Here is a 13,461-nt window from a genome sequence, read left to right on the forward strand (position 1 = left end):
AATGTTTGCACCCTCAGATTCCAGATTTTCAAATTGTTGGATCTCAGCCAAATATTGTCCAATCCTAACAAACCATACATCAATGGAAAGATTATTTATTCAGCTTCAGATGATGTATAAATCTCAATTAAAAACAAATGGACCCTTATGACTGGTTTTGTGGTCCAGGATCACAATTGTTGATTTTTGTATTTAGTATTTCTATTTTATGCTTGTACAGTTACATGCATATTTTTAAACATATTGTATATTTTCAAGTCAAATGGATGAAGACAGATCTACAGAAATAAGCACACAGGTAAATAACGAGTCCAGATTGCAGTTGCATCCTGAGTGTTTATTGTTATTGTCTGGTACCTGCATTTCTGAATGGATGCTGGAAACCCATCATAGTATTTTGCATAGGTCTCTGATGCCCATGTCAAATGGATGAAACAGTCGGCACATCATGAAAACCATGCAGAAAAGTGAAAGGCACAATCACCATAGATATCATAGACACCAATCTGTATAATACTCTATTTTTGTACTTTTGTTACTAAGGTGAACATCTCTTCTAAATAACAACATGAGGAAAAATACAAGCATATTTATTTTTGTCGTTTTTTTTTCTCATTTCATGTTTTCAGTCAACCCTCCCTTAAATCACAATAACTATACTCGCTTCCACCAGCCTCTCGCGAGGCCTAACGGACGTCATTCTATAGTCCCAGAAATTAAATTAATCATATTTAACACACACACACACACACACACATAGAGAAAAATAACACAGAGTATACAGTGCCCAGCTGTGACGGTGAACAACAGCGGTGGATCTCTTCAGAGGGCAGAGATCACTGATTTTATGTTCATTATGCGATATTGCCTTATCCACTTCGTCTAATACATAGAAACAATGCGAATAGAAGACACCTTCAAGTGGATGATGTTAAGGACCCTTGTAAGGCTACACGGCATTGGATTTTCCTAGATGCACCACTGACATTCGTACTGCTCTCTCTGTAGAGTCAATATGATAAAGAATCAGTCCAAATGAAAACAAAGAAATAATAGCATATTTAGATTTACATTATACTTACATTATTTTGTTAGCTCACTACAATAATAGCTTTACAGATTTTGGCAGGTGATAGGAACGACTACAAGACGGATTCTTAAAATGATTAAACATTAAATGACAGAAGAAATAAAGAAAATTGCATGTAAAATCAAATCCTCTTAATGCAAGAACAGTGGTATTGACAACATGGCAAATGTTGGTTCGTATCATAAAATACCCAGCAGAAGGAAGTGTACTCAAGTTTTTGGAGAAACATACGGTTAAACGATACCATGAAAACAGGAAGGTGATGTTTCAAAACGCAAACACTGAACTGTAAATAGATTGCAATTATATACATTTGAATGCAACTTGTTGTTTACCTCTTAAGGTAGCTTTTTCCCCCCAACTCATGCATGTTGGAATGGCATCTCATTCACCGATGCAAACAAAAACATACTGCTAACACCATGATTCTCCATAAAACGTATGACAGTGCAAACTTCTCAAAAAATGTACAAACAGTCATATAATTATATACTTTCAGCACCATTGTTAGTCTATTCATTACTGAATACACATAAGATAGATCACGATGTGGTGGACGCATTTCCTGTAAATGTGCCGAGGGTATTTGCTGACTATCGAGGAAGAGCACATTTTAGGATTCAACGCACATGTTGGTGTGAGTGACGTTGATTAGTGTAACCTCTGACAGACAAACGTCAGAGTGCAGTGAAAGATGTAAATCACAATCATATAATCAATATAAGAGGTATGATGAAATGCGAATAGTGACGTCGTTTGAAAACGGATGATTTGAGAAACAGAGAAATGGTCATAAGATTTCGTTCTTTGTCTCTGTGGTCACAGTGATTTCTCTGGACGGGAACTTTCGAGCCTTTTTTTCTTTGCTACACTTAAAACTTTGCAAAATAAGCCTCTACATCAATGGACAAGAACATATATTGGGAGGGGGGGGTAAAGTTTTTGTAAGCCAGGTTTTAATTTTGAGGTCATTTTAAGATTCTTGACACCACCCGTCAATAATCCTCCACAAAGCAAATAGACTATCTATACTATCCTGCACATTATATCTATAGCCTATGGCAACCTCTCCTCAGCTCTATATGTTGATCATGTGACCTGTAAAGACATTGCACACTGCCCCGATACTCCCGTGATTTTCCTATTAGATCACTTCAGCTTCACATCACATTTTAGGGAAATGCTAACCGGCTATATCCCTAAAAGATCAGTGTAAAATAGTAATGACTCTTCTTAGTGACGTGTTGTTGGCATAGTATCAGTCCTGTCCATGATGGGCCCTCCTAAAGGCTCTGTTTCTAAATCCAGTGAGCTCGATTACTTAAGAAGCTGCCTCAAGAGACTCGATTTCACTAAAGTTTGATGTTAGCCTGTTGCTAAGCTAAGCTAATACAAGGCAATGCTCTAATAAACACAAATTCATAGCACACAAACAAATTGGGTGAAATGATCTATCTTTAAATACACTGGGGTATTTCTTTCCATGCAGGGTATGTATAGAATCGGTGTTGCCCGCTTTCTCCACCACTTTTCTGACTTCTCTAGGAAGGATTCTGCCTTTGCAGGAGTACACCTATGACAGGTGTTCCCTAACAGAGGTCATATAATAGCAATCAATTCAATTCAATTGTTTGGGGGTTGAATCTTTTTTGAAAGTTAGCACCGTAATGTTGAAAATCAAGCAGCAACATCTGCTTTGAAATGACCTGTTTGCAAACATATCCCGCTTTATTTGACTTGCTCTGTAAACTCTCAACTACTTGTATCTGTTTGATTCTTGCTCACACCTTTATCTACATACTTTTCATTCTTGTTGTTTTCAAGTGACTCTTTTGTTGCTTTAGTACTACATTACATTACTAGGTACAATTCTCTTCTGGAAATCTTAAGCCCAGGCCGTATGCTTTCCCTGATGTTGGATGGTGCACGTACAACAGCACATATGCGGGTGATTTGAGCGCTTGAATACAAAAGTCCATTAGATAGTGCATACGCGCCAAATGCGTCTTTCCACGCTCACGGTATATGCGGAGTATGCTTTGATAGACTCAGAGCGAAACACGCAAAATGAAGTATACCCGGGGCTTTAGGGTTAATGTGTTCAACGTTTGGCTCTTTTTTTCCCCCACAAACTAAAAGGATGTGAAAAACAGCGCTGATGTACCTGAAGTTTCAGTGTTATACATTTAGAGGGATGTTGTATGCAAAGATACAGAGTTTAAATGTGTCTCCTTTTCGGCTATACTCCGGGATTGGGAAATTGATTTAGGACACACAGGAGGTGCATGGCATTTAAGCAAATATATGGGTCATCTTAGACAGAGTAATTGTGCTTGGTGGTGGCCTGCCTGCCGGATAAGAGTGAGAAGAGGGTAAAGATAAACTGGCTTGTGCTCAGGGACAAACCTGATTAATATGAAACTGAATAACATTATGGATGTAAAACGAGTAAAAGCAAAAGGAGGACTTTAGAGGACATTTGAGAAGGAAGGGGATTCATTGGTAGGTTTGGGTTTCTTGGGGTGTCTATGTGTAATAATGCCCTCGATGTAAACTTTGATGCCTCAGTGGCAGATGTTGCGCTGGCACGGTTGGTGCAGGAAGGAGTTGCGGGTGTGGGGCGCGCGCCGTTGGACCTGTTCACGCACACGGTTTTGGCGCTGTATGCGATTGCGTGCCAGGTGTCGACGCTCAGTGCGGGCTTTGGCCCTCTGGACCCTGGAGACCTGGGTGACTTTAGCTAGGGCACCTGCCTGTGCGGCCGCTCCTCGGGTCACCCGTGTGGTCATGCTGCTCCTGGTCACAGCGGGCATTGCGGATTCAGACATCCTGCTGGAAGAATGGGAAACGTTTGAGTGAGAATGGACAGAATGGTTTGAAACTGAAATAAGAAGAGTAGGAAGATGGAAGTCAGAATTAAGACAGTGGCCAGTCCTACTCCTGGAGGGCCTCTGTCCTGCAGAGTTTAGCTCCAACTTGCCACACCTGCCTGGGAGTATCTAGTGATCCTGAAGATCTTGATTAGCTGGTTCAGGTGTATTTAATTTGGATTGGAGCTAACATCTGCTGGACAGAGGCCCTCCAGAAGTAGGATTAGATACCCCTGGTGTAAGTGCTAATATATCCTACAATATTAATCATATGGCAAATGCTTGCATGTGAGCAAAATGGCTATCAACAGCCAATCAAATTTCAGGGGCCAATATTTCCAATTAGAAATGTCTGATCTAAATGACAGTGAGAATATTAGTGTAAGGCATTTTTAAGAGGTGGTGAACCAAATTTTGTAAAAGAAGGTGGAGTTATAATACACAAATTTCTTTTAGAATAAGTAGGCCAGGGCTGTGCAATTCTGGCCCTCGAGATCCACTGTCCTGCAGAGTTTAGCTCCGATCAAATGAACCTGGGTGTCGCTTTCTAGTAATACTGAAGACCTTGGTTTTCTGGTTCAGGTCTGATTAGGAGTGGAGCTAAACCAGGGATGGGCAACTTTGGTCCTAGACCCTGAAGAGTTCAGCTCCAACCCTAAACAAGCACACCTGAACCAGATTATCAAGGTCATCGAGATTACTAGAAGGCTATAGGCAAGCAAGTTTTTATCCTGGTTGGAGCTAAACTCTCCAGGACTGGAATGTGTCTGAAATTGCCCCTATACCCTTAAATAGGGCCCTATTTGAGGAGAAACCCTTTTGTTGTGGTGTACTCCATTTGTAGTGGAGTTCAAGATAAATCTTTTCATTACTACTGGAGCTGATCTGGTTTCTATTTGTTGTGCCTGTCGCGTTGCACCAGGTTACCTCTTCTTTTTTTCTTTTTTCATTTCTCCTCTGCTGTAGTTTGTTTTCTAATCTAGCGTTCTATTAAACATGGAATTGAATTACAAATATTGCCGGCTAAGTGACAAATTGCTGATGTTCTTCTATTGCACTTCTGGTTAGACCTAAACTGCATTTTGTTGCCTTGTACTTGTACTTGTGTAATGACAATTGAATCTAATCTAATCTAATTGCAGAGGTCTCCAACCCCGCTCCCGAAAAGCTACCTTCCTGCAGACTTCGGATCCAACCCTGCTCCACCTTTGCTGGTTCGGGTGTGTTTGATTGGGGTTGGAGCTGAACTCTGCAGGGCGTTAGGTCTCCAGGAGCAGGGTTGGAGACCTCTGCTTTATTGTTAGTCGCTTTGGATAAAAGAGTCTGCCAAATCAGGGGTTTTTAAACCTGTCCTGGAAGCCCCTCAGCACTAACACACCTGATTCAACTTATCGACTCATTAGTAGAGATCGCAAGACCTGAATTGGGTGTTTGATAAGGGAGACATACAAAATGTGCTGTATTGGGGGGTCCTCCAGGACAGGTTTGAAAACCCATAATGCATAAATGTTGGAACAGTGGAAGTGAAATTTACCTAACACTGCCAGCCAGGCTGGTGGTGCTCTCTTCCACCGGAGGGAGAGGGCCAGGCGAGACGTACACGGACATGCTGGGGTGCTCGATGAGGAGGTCCTCCATGGGACTAGCCTCCGCTGTGGCTCCCTCTGCAGTAAAACAGGGCGGAGGGGTGACAAACCAGCTCTCATCCATGCTGCAGTCACTACAGGAGCACGAGCCCCGCTCGCTTAACAACACATTCACTTCTACTGACTCAAGGTGAGAGAAGGAGGCGGGATCAGGAGGAGAGCAGGTGGAAGGGGAGGAAGGATGTGCTGCCTGTGTCCTGCCTGCTCTATTCCTGCGCTTTTTGCAGGTATGAGGAGAGGGGGCACATATATGAGATGCATGACATTCACTGCGGGGACGGGGGCGCGCTATTAATGCCGCCTCTGGCCCATCCTCGCCTTAAGTGGGAAGTGATAGAAGACAGAACAGGGTGTGTTTCCAGAATATGAAGGGTTTGGTTGAAGCCATGCGAGTGGGGGATGCCAGTACCATGAGCACACATACCAGTACAAGGAATTCATTCAAATATGGAGAAATGAGAAGGGATACAGAAACAACAGAAAAACACAGAGAATAGGAATACTGTCATTAGTTTCTTATAACCCTTTTAAAATATTATTATCTAAGCACCATGTACTACTTTATAAAGTGTCAATGACTTCGTTCTAAAACCTAGTGATGTATAGCAACACTGCCTCAACTACTGGCGATATTTGGGACTGGACTATCGGGAATAAGGGCTGGACTGCCAAAAACATTTCACACTTCACCTTACTTATGTTTTGTGGGTGTGACAAGCCTCATGGCTCAAGAGGGTGATAAAGTTATCTTTTAATGTCTGTTTATATCAGATTATTCTTCAGGTGGTTCTGAACATGTAGGGCTGTCACGGAGGAAATTTCCCTTGCGGTGATTTTGAGGGGCTCAACATTGTGATATTAGTTGGATTTATATATGGTTGGGGGATGGTGTTCCCCTCGATTGAAATTGCATACCGGGGGGTGCGGGGAGAAACGTCACCACCGTTCTCATCCTGCGCAGATGGCCCACTACTTCCGGTGGGATTCCAGAGAATGCATTCAATAAGCACTTTACTATCCCATGAAGCAGGAGAGGGATTTGTGAATGACAATTACGCGACGCAAATAGGATTGCCAGGTTTGCGTGACGGGGGGTGTCGCTTCAACTCGTAGACTAAAAAAAACCCACAAGTTGAAGCGACACCCCCTTCCCCACACCGAAACTCGCTTTTTACCCCCCTGGAACATGATTTGGGCATGATTGGGACGGTTTTGAATAGCAACTGGGCTGGTTTTGTCAACAGTGTAAAATACACCTTTTCCGCCAGCATGAACCGGGTGCTAGTTCAGAGCCGGTGCTAGTTCAGAGCCGGTGCTAGTTCCGAGCCGGTGCTAGTTCAGAGCCGGTGCTAGTTCAGAGCCGGTGCTAGTTCAGAGCCGGTGCTAGTTCAGAGCCGGTGCTAGCTCAGAGCCGGTGCTAGTTCAGAGCCGGTGCTAGTGCCGGTTCGGAGTGCTTCGACTCACGAGCCTTCTAAGAACCGGTTTGCCTTTCCACAGGCTGAGAGCCACCACAGAGCCAGTCTTACGTCACTGTATACGTCTCATCTTTCTCAGCAGCGCTAGCGAGGCAGCGGGAAACACAAACACACACACACACACCAGGCTTGTTCGAGCTGCATCGGCGCTGCGCAGACGATCAGCGTATGATATCAAAATATCGCAAGAGCGATTCAAAAGCATAAGGAGTCGTATGATTTTGCTGGACTTGTTGTCATATGGCGATCGGTCTGCACAGCGTCGATGCATCTCGAACAAACCTTCCTTCCATCAACAATGGCGAATGTTGCGTTACTATTGAGGCTCATGGCTTTACGATCATCGGCATCAAAACACAGCGAATCCAATGCATTCGTGCAGGTCGCCGTAATTTGTATAGACGGAGATTACAATCGAGCAGCTTTTAGCTCCATTAGCTGCTATTTCAAAAATGGCGGTCACAGGTTTGTGTTGGTCTTGTTGGTCACAGTAACCCCGGCCCCTGACGCAAGCGGTTCTTACTTCTAGACCCACTTAAGAACCACTTTTCCTGGTTCAGAGCTGGTGCTTTGGGTGTGGAAAGACAAAGAACTGATTTGAAACTGGGCTCTGGCTCCGTACCAACTGGTTTTTTCCCCTTGGTGGAAAAGGGGTAAAAGTAGCCCAAGTCCATGGGAAAACCGCGGACTTGGCAACACTGGACGCAATTGATGTTGGTAGATCATGTGATGTAGTACGTCCAAATTTTATTCATACTACTCATAATACTATTTAAAACCAACTTTTTTAATAGTCGCAAAGTTAATTTCAAACCAAATGTAGTATCTACTGGACAGTATGTGATTTCAGACAGCTATTTTTAAACTGTAGACGGTATGACAGTAGATTCTCTGCATTATTAAAGCTACACTGTGTGATATTTTCCCCCATCTAGTGGTGAAAAGGTATATGACCATCCAGTGAATATTAGTTTCTGTTCCTCTCAATTCCGATTTGGTTTTAACTCCTACGGTGGCCGATTTAGTCCAAGATTAACATGGCTTCCAGTTCGACCTCGTCGACATTCGACACGGTGCCATCGAGTGTTAAAACGCCAAAGGCGAAGCTTGAACTTACGGGTATGTCCCTCTTTGGCTAATGTACTTTCAAGATGGAGGGGCAACATGGCGACCCGTATTCGAACCCCTCACCGTATGTATTTTCAATGGCATATTATAAACTTACGAGAATACTTTATTACTTGAAAGAAGTAAATATACATTAATGAGCACATTAATTTTTTAAAGAACTAAGTGTTTTTAGCTAAGAATAAACTAAAAAAGTGACACAGTGTAGCTTTAAATGCGGTCTGGCACAATTCAGAACTCAACACACAAAACTGAGCTTGCGTAGCTGGAAGTATTTATGGCAATACTCAAGTAAAGTATTCTCACGTCTTTAGCTTAGCAACATGCTAATGTCAATCGCTATTGGATTCAACGAGCATTTGACAATTCTTGTGTGAAAAAGCGTTCCATGGTGGTTATGATAATGATGTCTTAGAAGATAGTTATGCCTATATAGACAGTAAATAGTGAGGCAGTTCACTAGGTTTTGGAACCAAGCCAATGTTTACCGAATTCATAAACATAAATCCACAAGTTGCCTTGTTCCCCCCCGACAAGCTACCTTCCCTATAATTTACACCTTGCCTTTAATTTGTGAGCCATTAAAGACGTGTTTTCCGTTGTTTGTGCAGGACACTCACCGGGCAGATTGACCAGGAGCCACCCCTCTTCATCAGCCTCAGTCACACAGGGCTTTGGTCCCTTCAGCTCCGGAGCAACTTCCTCCACGTCTCCAAAGAACAGACTGCTGATCCGCTGGAACATGGCTGCCTCGGAGGTCAAAGGTCACAGTTTTTTGTTTCCTGAGGGATAGCTGCCTTAGAAGGTTTTTTTTGTTCGTTTCTGTTTTATTAGCTATAGTGACTAATGTTGTTGTTTCTGTTTGGCTGGTCGATCACAGACGTATTGGCCTTTTGTGTTGTAGTAAAGGAGTCTCAGAGAAGGCGCAGTACAATATAAGGTCTCACTTGGTTGTGGTGCAAAGATCTACATTCGACAAAGACAGAAAAAGAACAGGAGGGATGGTCAAGAAAACCATATCATGAAATATTTTCAGGGTTTCTGCAGGTTTTATGAAAGCAAATGTAAGAGTTTTAAAGTAAAGAAAATGTAAGGAATAAATTGAAGGGAACACAATACATCAATAGCAACAATTACTGAGGAAGATAATGATCGTTTTGCTATGTATGCAAGATTTATTGCCTTGACTTTATGAATTTAAGATGATTTAAGACCTTTTTAAAGTGTAAGGATGGATTAAGACCTGCAGAAACCCTGTTTTTAGAGTAACATTTCATAGAAATAACATTTAACACAACACCGCAGAACCACAGATTTAGTGGCACTTCGAGTATTCAGATTATGCCATTGTGTAATGTTATGTAATAATGTGATTACATATACATAATTAATATATAATAATGCATTACAGTATTGGTATCTTTCATGAAAATATCACTGTGGGGGAAAAAAACAAAAAACAATCGTCCTGAATATGCTGCGGTCTTTATGCAAATTAAATGTCATATTTGTTTTCTCTAATTTTGGATTAAAGTTTATGAGCAGAACTTGTTAACTATGCCCAGAATATGCAGTACTGTTCATCAACAGCCATTTGCATAACAAATCACTTCATTAAAATGAATTTAATTTAAAAACCATTAGACTATTTATACATTTACAAGCTTATCTAATGTTAATTTATGCACATCTTTGAGGTGATGATGAGTTTATATCCATACATATAACTTTCTTGTGTTAAATCATTCAATAGATAAACAGATTTTTTTCCAATGCCATATCTTGCCATCATAGAACCCCCAAAAAACAATTTAATTTCAGTCCCAATGGCTCCCCTACAGGCAAATTTGAATCTGCCCATCAGTGGGCGGGGCTTCCGATGACGTAAGATGCTGACGCAAAATAGACGCAGGTGACCCCGCCCTCTTCAGACTAGCGGACAGAGTACGAAACAACACAAGGGAAGCTATCGTTTTTGATAGAAACGAGAGAAAAAAAGCCTTTTTATCACTACAACAAGGTTTAAAAATAGTTTTTTATTTTATTTTAGGACAAATTGAATGCGTACATCCAAATGAACAATGATTAATAAAGGAAAATTTGATTTTAGCGCAAGTCTGACAGATGCTTTTTAAAAAACAACAACATCGAATCCTGTGTGAACCGATGATCCTGTGGCCTTATATTTGGAAAATAGTCGAGCAAAAAAGCGGACGTGAATGCAAAACTTATAACGGCAGTGAATATGAGCATATAATGCGAAGGAGAGAGAGAGAGAGACCGAGCGCAAAGGGTCAAAGCAATGACAGCTCGGATCAAGGGTATTACCAGCGCTCTCAGATCGCTCACATAACCACAGACTGCATTCATCAACCCTAAAACACACATTCTGCTCAATAATAGAGCCGCTGGTTTAATGATGTACGAAAACAAACAACGGTCGATAAACGAGCTGCAGATACAGGCGTATCTCTAACGTAAAATGTCAAAAGTTAAACCCATTGCCATTAAACGTCGACTTGAAAACACAATTTTGTTGTACATGTTATTTCAAGACGGAAGAAAACCGTCGAGAAAACCAGCTTTGGTCAACGGCTGCGATCTGACGAGAGCAAAATATATAATGATGATGATGTGTGATCGGAACGAGAGCGCGCATAACCGTCAACAGAATAAAATACTGCTCAAACAGAGCCATTTATGGCCAGTCCACGGTTTACGGACAGCTGCTGTAGTTTCAATCCTGCTTATTACAAAACAGACCTCGCTTTAAAACACAGAAGGAGATGTGTGTGTGTGTGTGTGTATTCAGCGTCTTACCTGTGTTACCTGCAAAATTATTCAAGTTGTAAACGCGACGACCACACAATAAAAACAACAGGGGAAAAAATCTTAAAGCATAGCTTTAGGTATTCTTTTTATATGAGGTAGTAAATTCACAGGAAAAAAAAATATGAAAAAGTCTTTCTTCTTAGAAGAAATCGACGCGTAAATTCTGCTTTCCACGACGTTTGAGTCGCAGTATGTGCGAGCTGTGTGTTTTTTTTAGCAGATATGGTTTGGGATGTTATTGCTTCGCCCAGCTGATCCGCAGATCAGAATACAGAGCGCACAAAACAGCTGATCGTGATGTCACGGCGCTCGTAGCAACGGCCTGACTCCGCCCACTCCGCCAGCTGGACCAATCGGAGATTTACACCAGTTCGAAACGGTGGGGGTTGGACTGATAGGCACTGCAGAGCCAAGTGACGTCCAGCTCCCCCTCTCTTGATGTGGGACGTGGGGGATAAGGTTGTAGATTACGCCAAAATTACATCCAGAGAGGGGGAGCTGGACTTTTTATTTATTATTGAACGATATCAATTTACTAACAATTTTCCTGAAGTAGGCAACAATAATATGCATATGGTGGAAACCTGCAAAAACAATAAATAAATAAATACACAAATAAATAAACAAACAAATAAATAAATACACAAATCCACATATTCCTGCATAAATAAATATATAGATAATTAAATGTGCGAGGAGATAAATAGTTAAATAAATAACACGAATGTTGGGGGAAATAAATAACATTTAAAAAAAAATGCTAAACGGAAAGTTGACCTTTTTGCTTTTAAACGTTTGTACATTTTCAAATGTAGCTCGGTATTTATTTTTCCATGGCCTAACATGCTAATGAGGAGGTGTCAATCAAACGTCAGAAGGCGGTCTCTATGCCACCATTGGCTGATGTTTGATTGACACCTCCTCATTAGCATATTAGGCCATGGAAAAATACTGGTCTTTTGGTTAATGACCTATTGGTTAATTTAAAGGAATTAAATTATTAAAGGATTAAAATGGATTTAAGGAAATAAAGAAAAAGTAATAAGAACGGTAAAGTTCCAGTTCTATTGTAGTTATGAAGTAAACTAATTGCAAATAATATATATTTTTTATAAATCACACAGTCACTTATTTTCGTCTGGCTAATATTTTATATATATATATATATATATATATATATATATATATATATATATATATATATATATATATATATATATAAACACACGCTCTCAAACACCAAACTCACACACACACATACACACAAACAACACACACACACACACACACACACACACACACACACACACACACACACACACACACACACACACACACACACACACACACACACACACACACACACACACACACACACACACACACACACACACACACACACACACACACACACACACACACCACAATATTTTATTTATTTAATATAAAATGCAAAACGTTTCTTGTCACATCAAATTCAGTTATGATTTACATAAATAATGTCATATTATCAATTAAATTTAATTAAAATGTCAAGTAGTTCGCATCACTTACATCACAGTTGGTCGCTGAACGTTTTTATCGTAAAACAGTTTCGAAGCGTTATGAAAACTTCGAAGCGTAATGAATCAGTGAGTCGAATCATGATTCGGATCGCGTGTCAAACCGCCAAACTGCTGAAATTTGGCGATTCAAACCACTGAATCGACTCACTGATTCATAACGCTTCGAAGCTTCATGATGCCGTGTTTTGAAATCGTCATCACTATATAAGTCGTTATTTAGGGTTTTTTTGCGCACAAAAACTATTCTCATCGCTTCATAAAGTTATTGTAGAACCACTGTAGTGAGATGGACTTTGTAACGACGTCTTTAGTACCTTTTAAGGGTCTTGAGAGTGAACCGTGCATTGTGCCAATGGAGGCCTTTCAGAGCCATCAGATTTACACTAAAATATCTTCATTTGTGTTCAGAAGATGAACGGAGGTCTGACGGGTGTCCAACGACATGAGGGTGAGTCATTAATGACAGAATTTTCATTTTTGGGTGAACTAACCCTTTAAAATAGGGCCCATAATGTTTCATTACCAAAAAATGTCAACTTTTGCTGGTGTGTTGAAATCGTAGAATAATTTGAATACATTTCCGATTATGGAACTGAATCTGCACTCGTTCCTTGTCCATACCTGTCAAGTATCCCGTTTTGGCCGGGAAAGTCCCGTATTTTACCCTTCTTTCCCGCCGTCCTCCCGTATTAGTATTTTCCTGTAAATCTCCCGTATTTTAACCTGCGTTATTAAAAAACAATAATACCGGAGTAAAAAAACAAAAATATTTCCAATCTGAGCTCTGTAACTAGCCTCGCGATAACTCCCATCTGCAGTGGCCTACAGTATAGGTGTCAGTTGTCGCGAGGCTAG

The 13,461-nt window shown here is 40.9% G+C and overlaps 1 protein-coding gene across 4 annotated transcripts; it reads right to left on the bottom strand.

Moving 5' to 3' along the window:
* Nucleotides 1-317: 317 nt before the first annotated feature.
* On the bottom strand, nt 318-11,360 carry tp53inp2b (tumor protein p53 inducible nuclear protein 2b). 4 transcript variants are annotated; one of them, XM_079802793.1, is made up of 4 exons: nt 11,030-11,328; nt 8,830-9,175; nt 5,495-5,624; nt 318-3,922 (listed from the first exon to the last, which is right to left on the bottom strand). In XM_079802793.1, the coding sequence occupies exons 2-4, from the start codon at nt 8,951-8,953 to the stop codon at nt 3,655-3,657; spliced, it is 522 nt and encodes a 173-aa protein (XP_079658919.1). In that variant the 5' UTR covers nt 8,954-9,175; nt 11,030-11,328; the 3' UTR covers nt 318-3,654. The 4 variants fall into 4 exon arrangements, with proteins under 4 accessions (XP_079658919.1, XP_079658917.1, XP_079658920.1 ...); XM_079802791.1 differs by having other exon boundaries at nt 319-3,922; nt 5,495-5,924; nt 11,030-11,360; XM_079802794.1 differs by having other exon boundaries at nt 319-3,919; nt 11,030-11,299.
* Nucleotides 11,361-13,461: the final 2,101 nt, after the last annotated feature.

This window comes from Gobio gobio (genome assembly GCF_949357685.1).
Source record: "Gobio gobio genome assembly, chromosome: 21".
Lineage (NCBI taxonomy): Eukaryota > Metazoa > Chordata > Actinopteri > Cypriniformes > Gobionidae > Gobio > Gobio gobio.

What these genes read in the sequence shown, in the direction of transcription:
- tp53inp2b (XM_079802791.1), bottom strand. Translation starts at nt 8,953, where the DNA reads ATGTTCCAGCGGATCAGCAGTCTGTTCTTTGGAGACGTGGAGGAAGTT. An exon ending in GCTCCTGGTCAATCTGCCCG is followed by an intron (nt 5,925 to 8,829) that starts GTGAGTGTCCTG and finishes TTCCCACTTAAG; the next exon opens with GCGAGGATGGGCCAGAGGCG. An exon ending in AGCCTGGCTGGCAGTGTTAG is followed by an intron (nt 3,923 to 5,494) that starts GTAAATTTCACT and finishes CCATTCTTCCAG; the next exon opens with CAGGATGTCTGAATCCGCAA.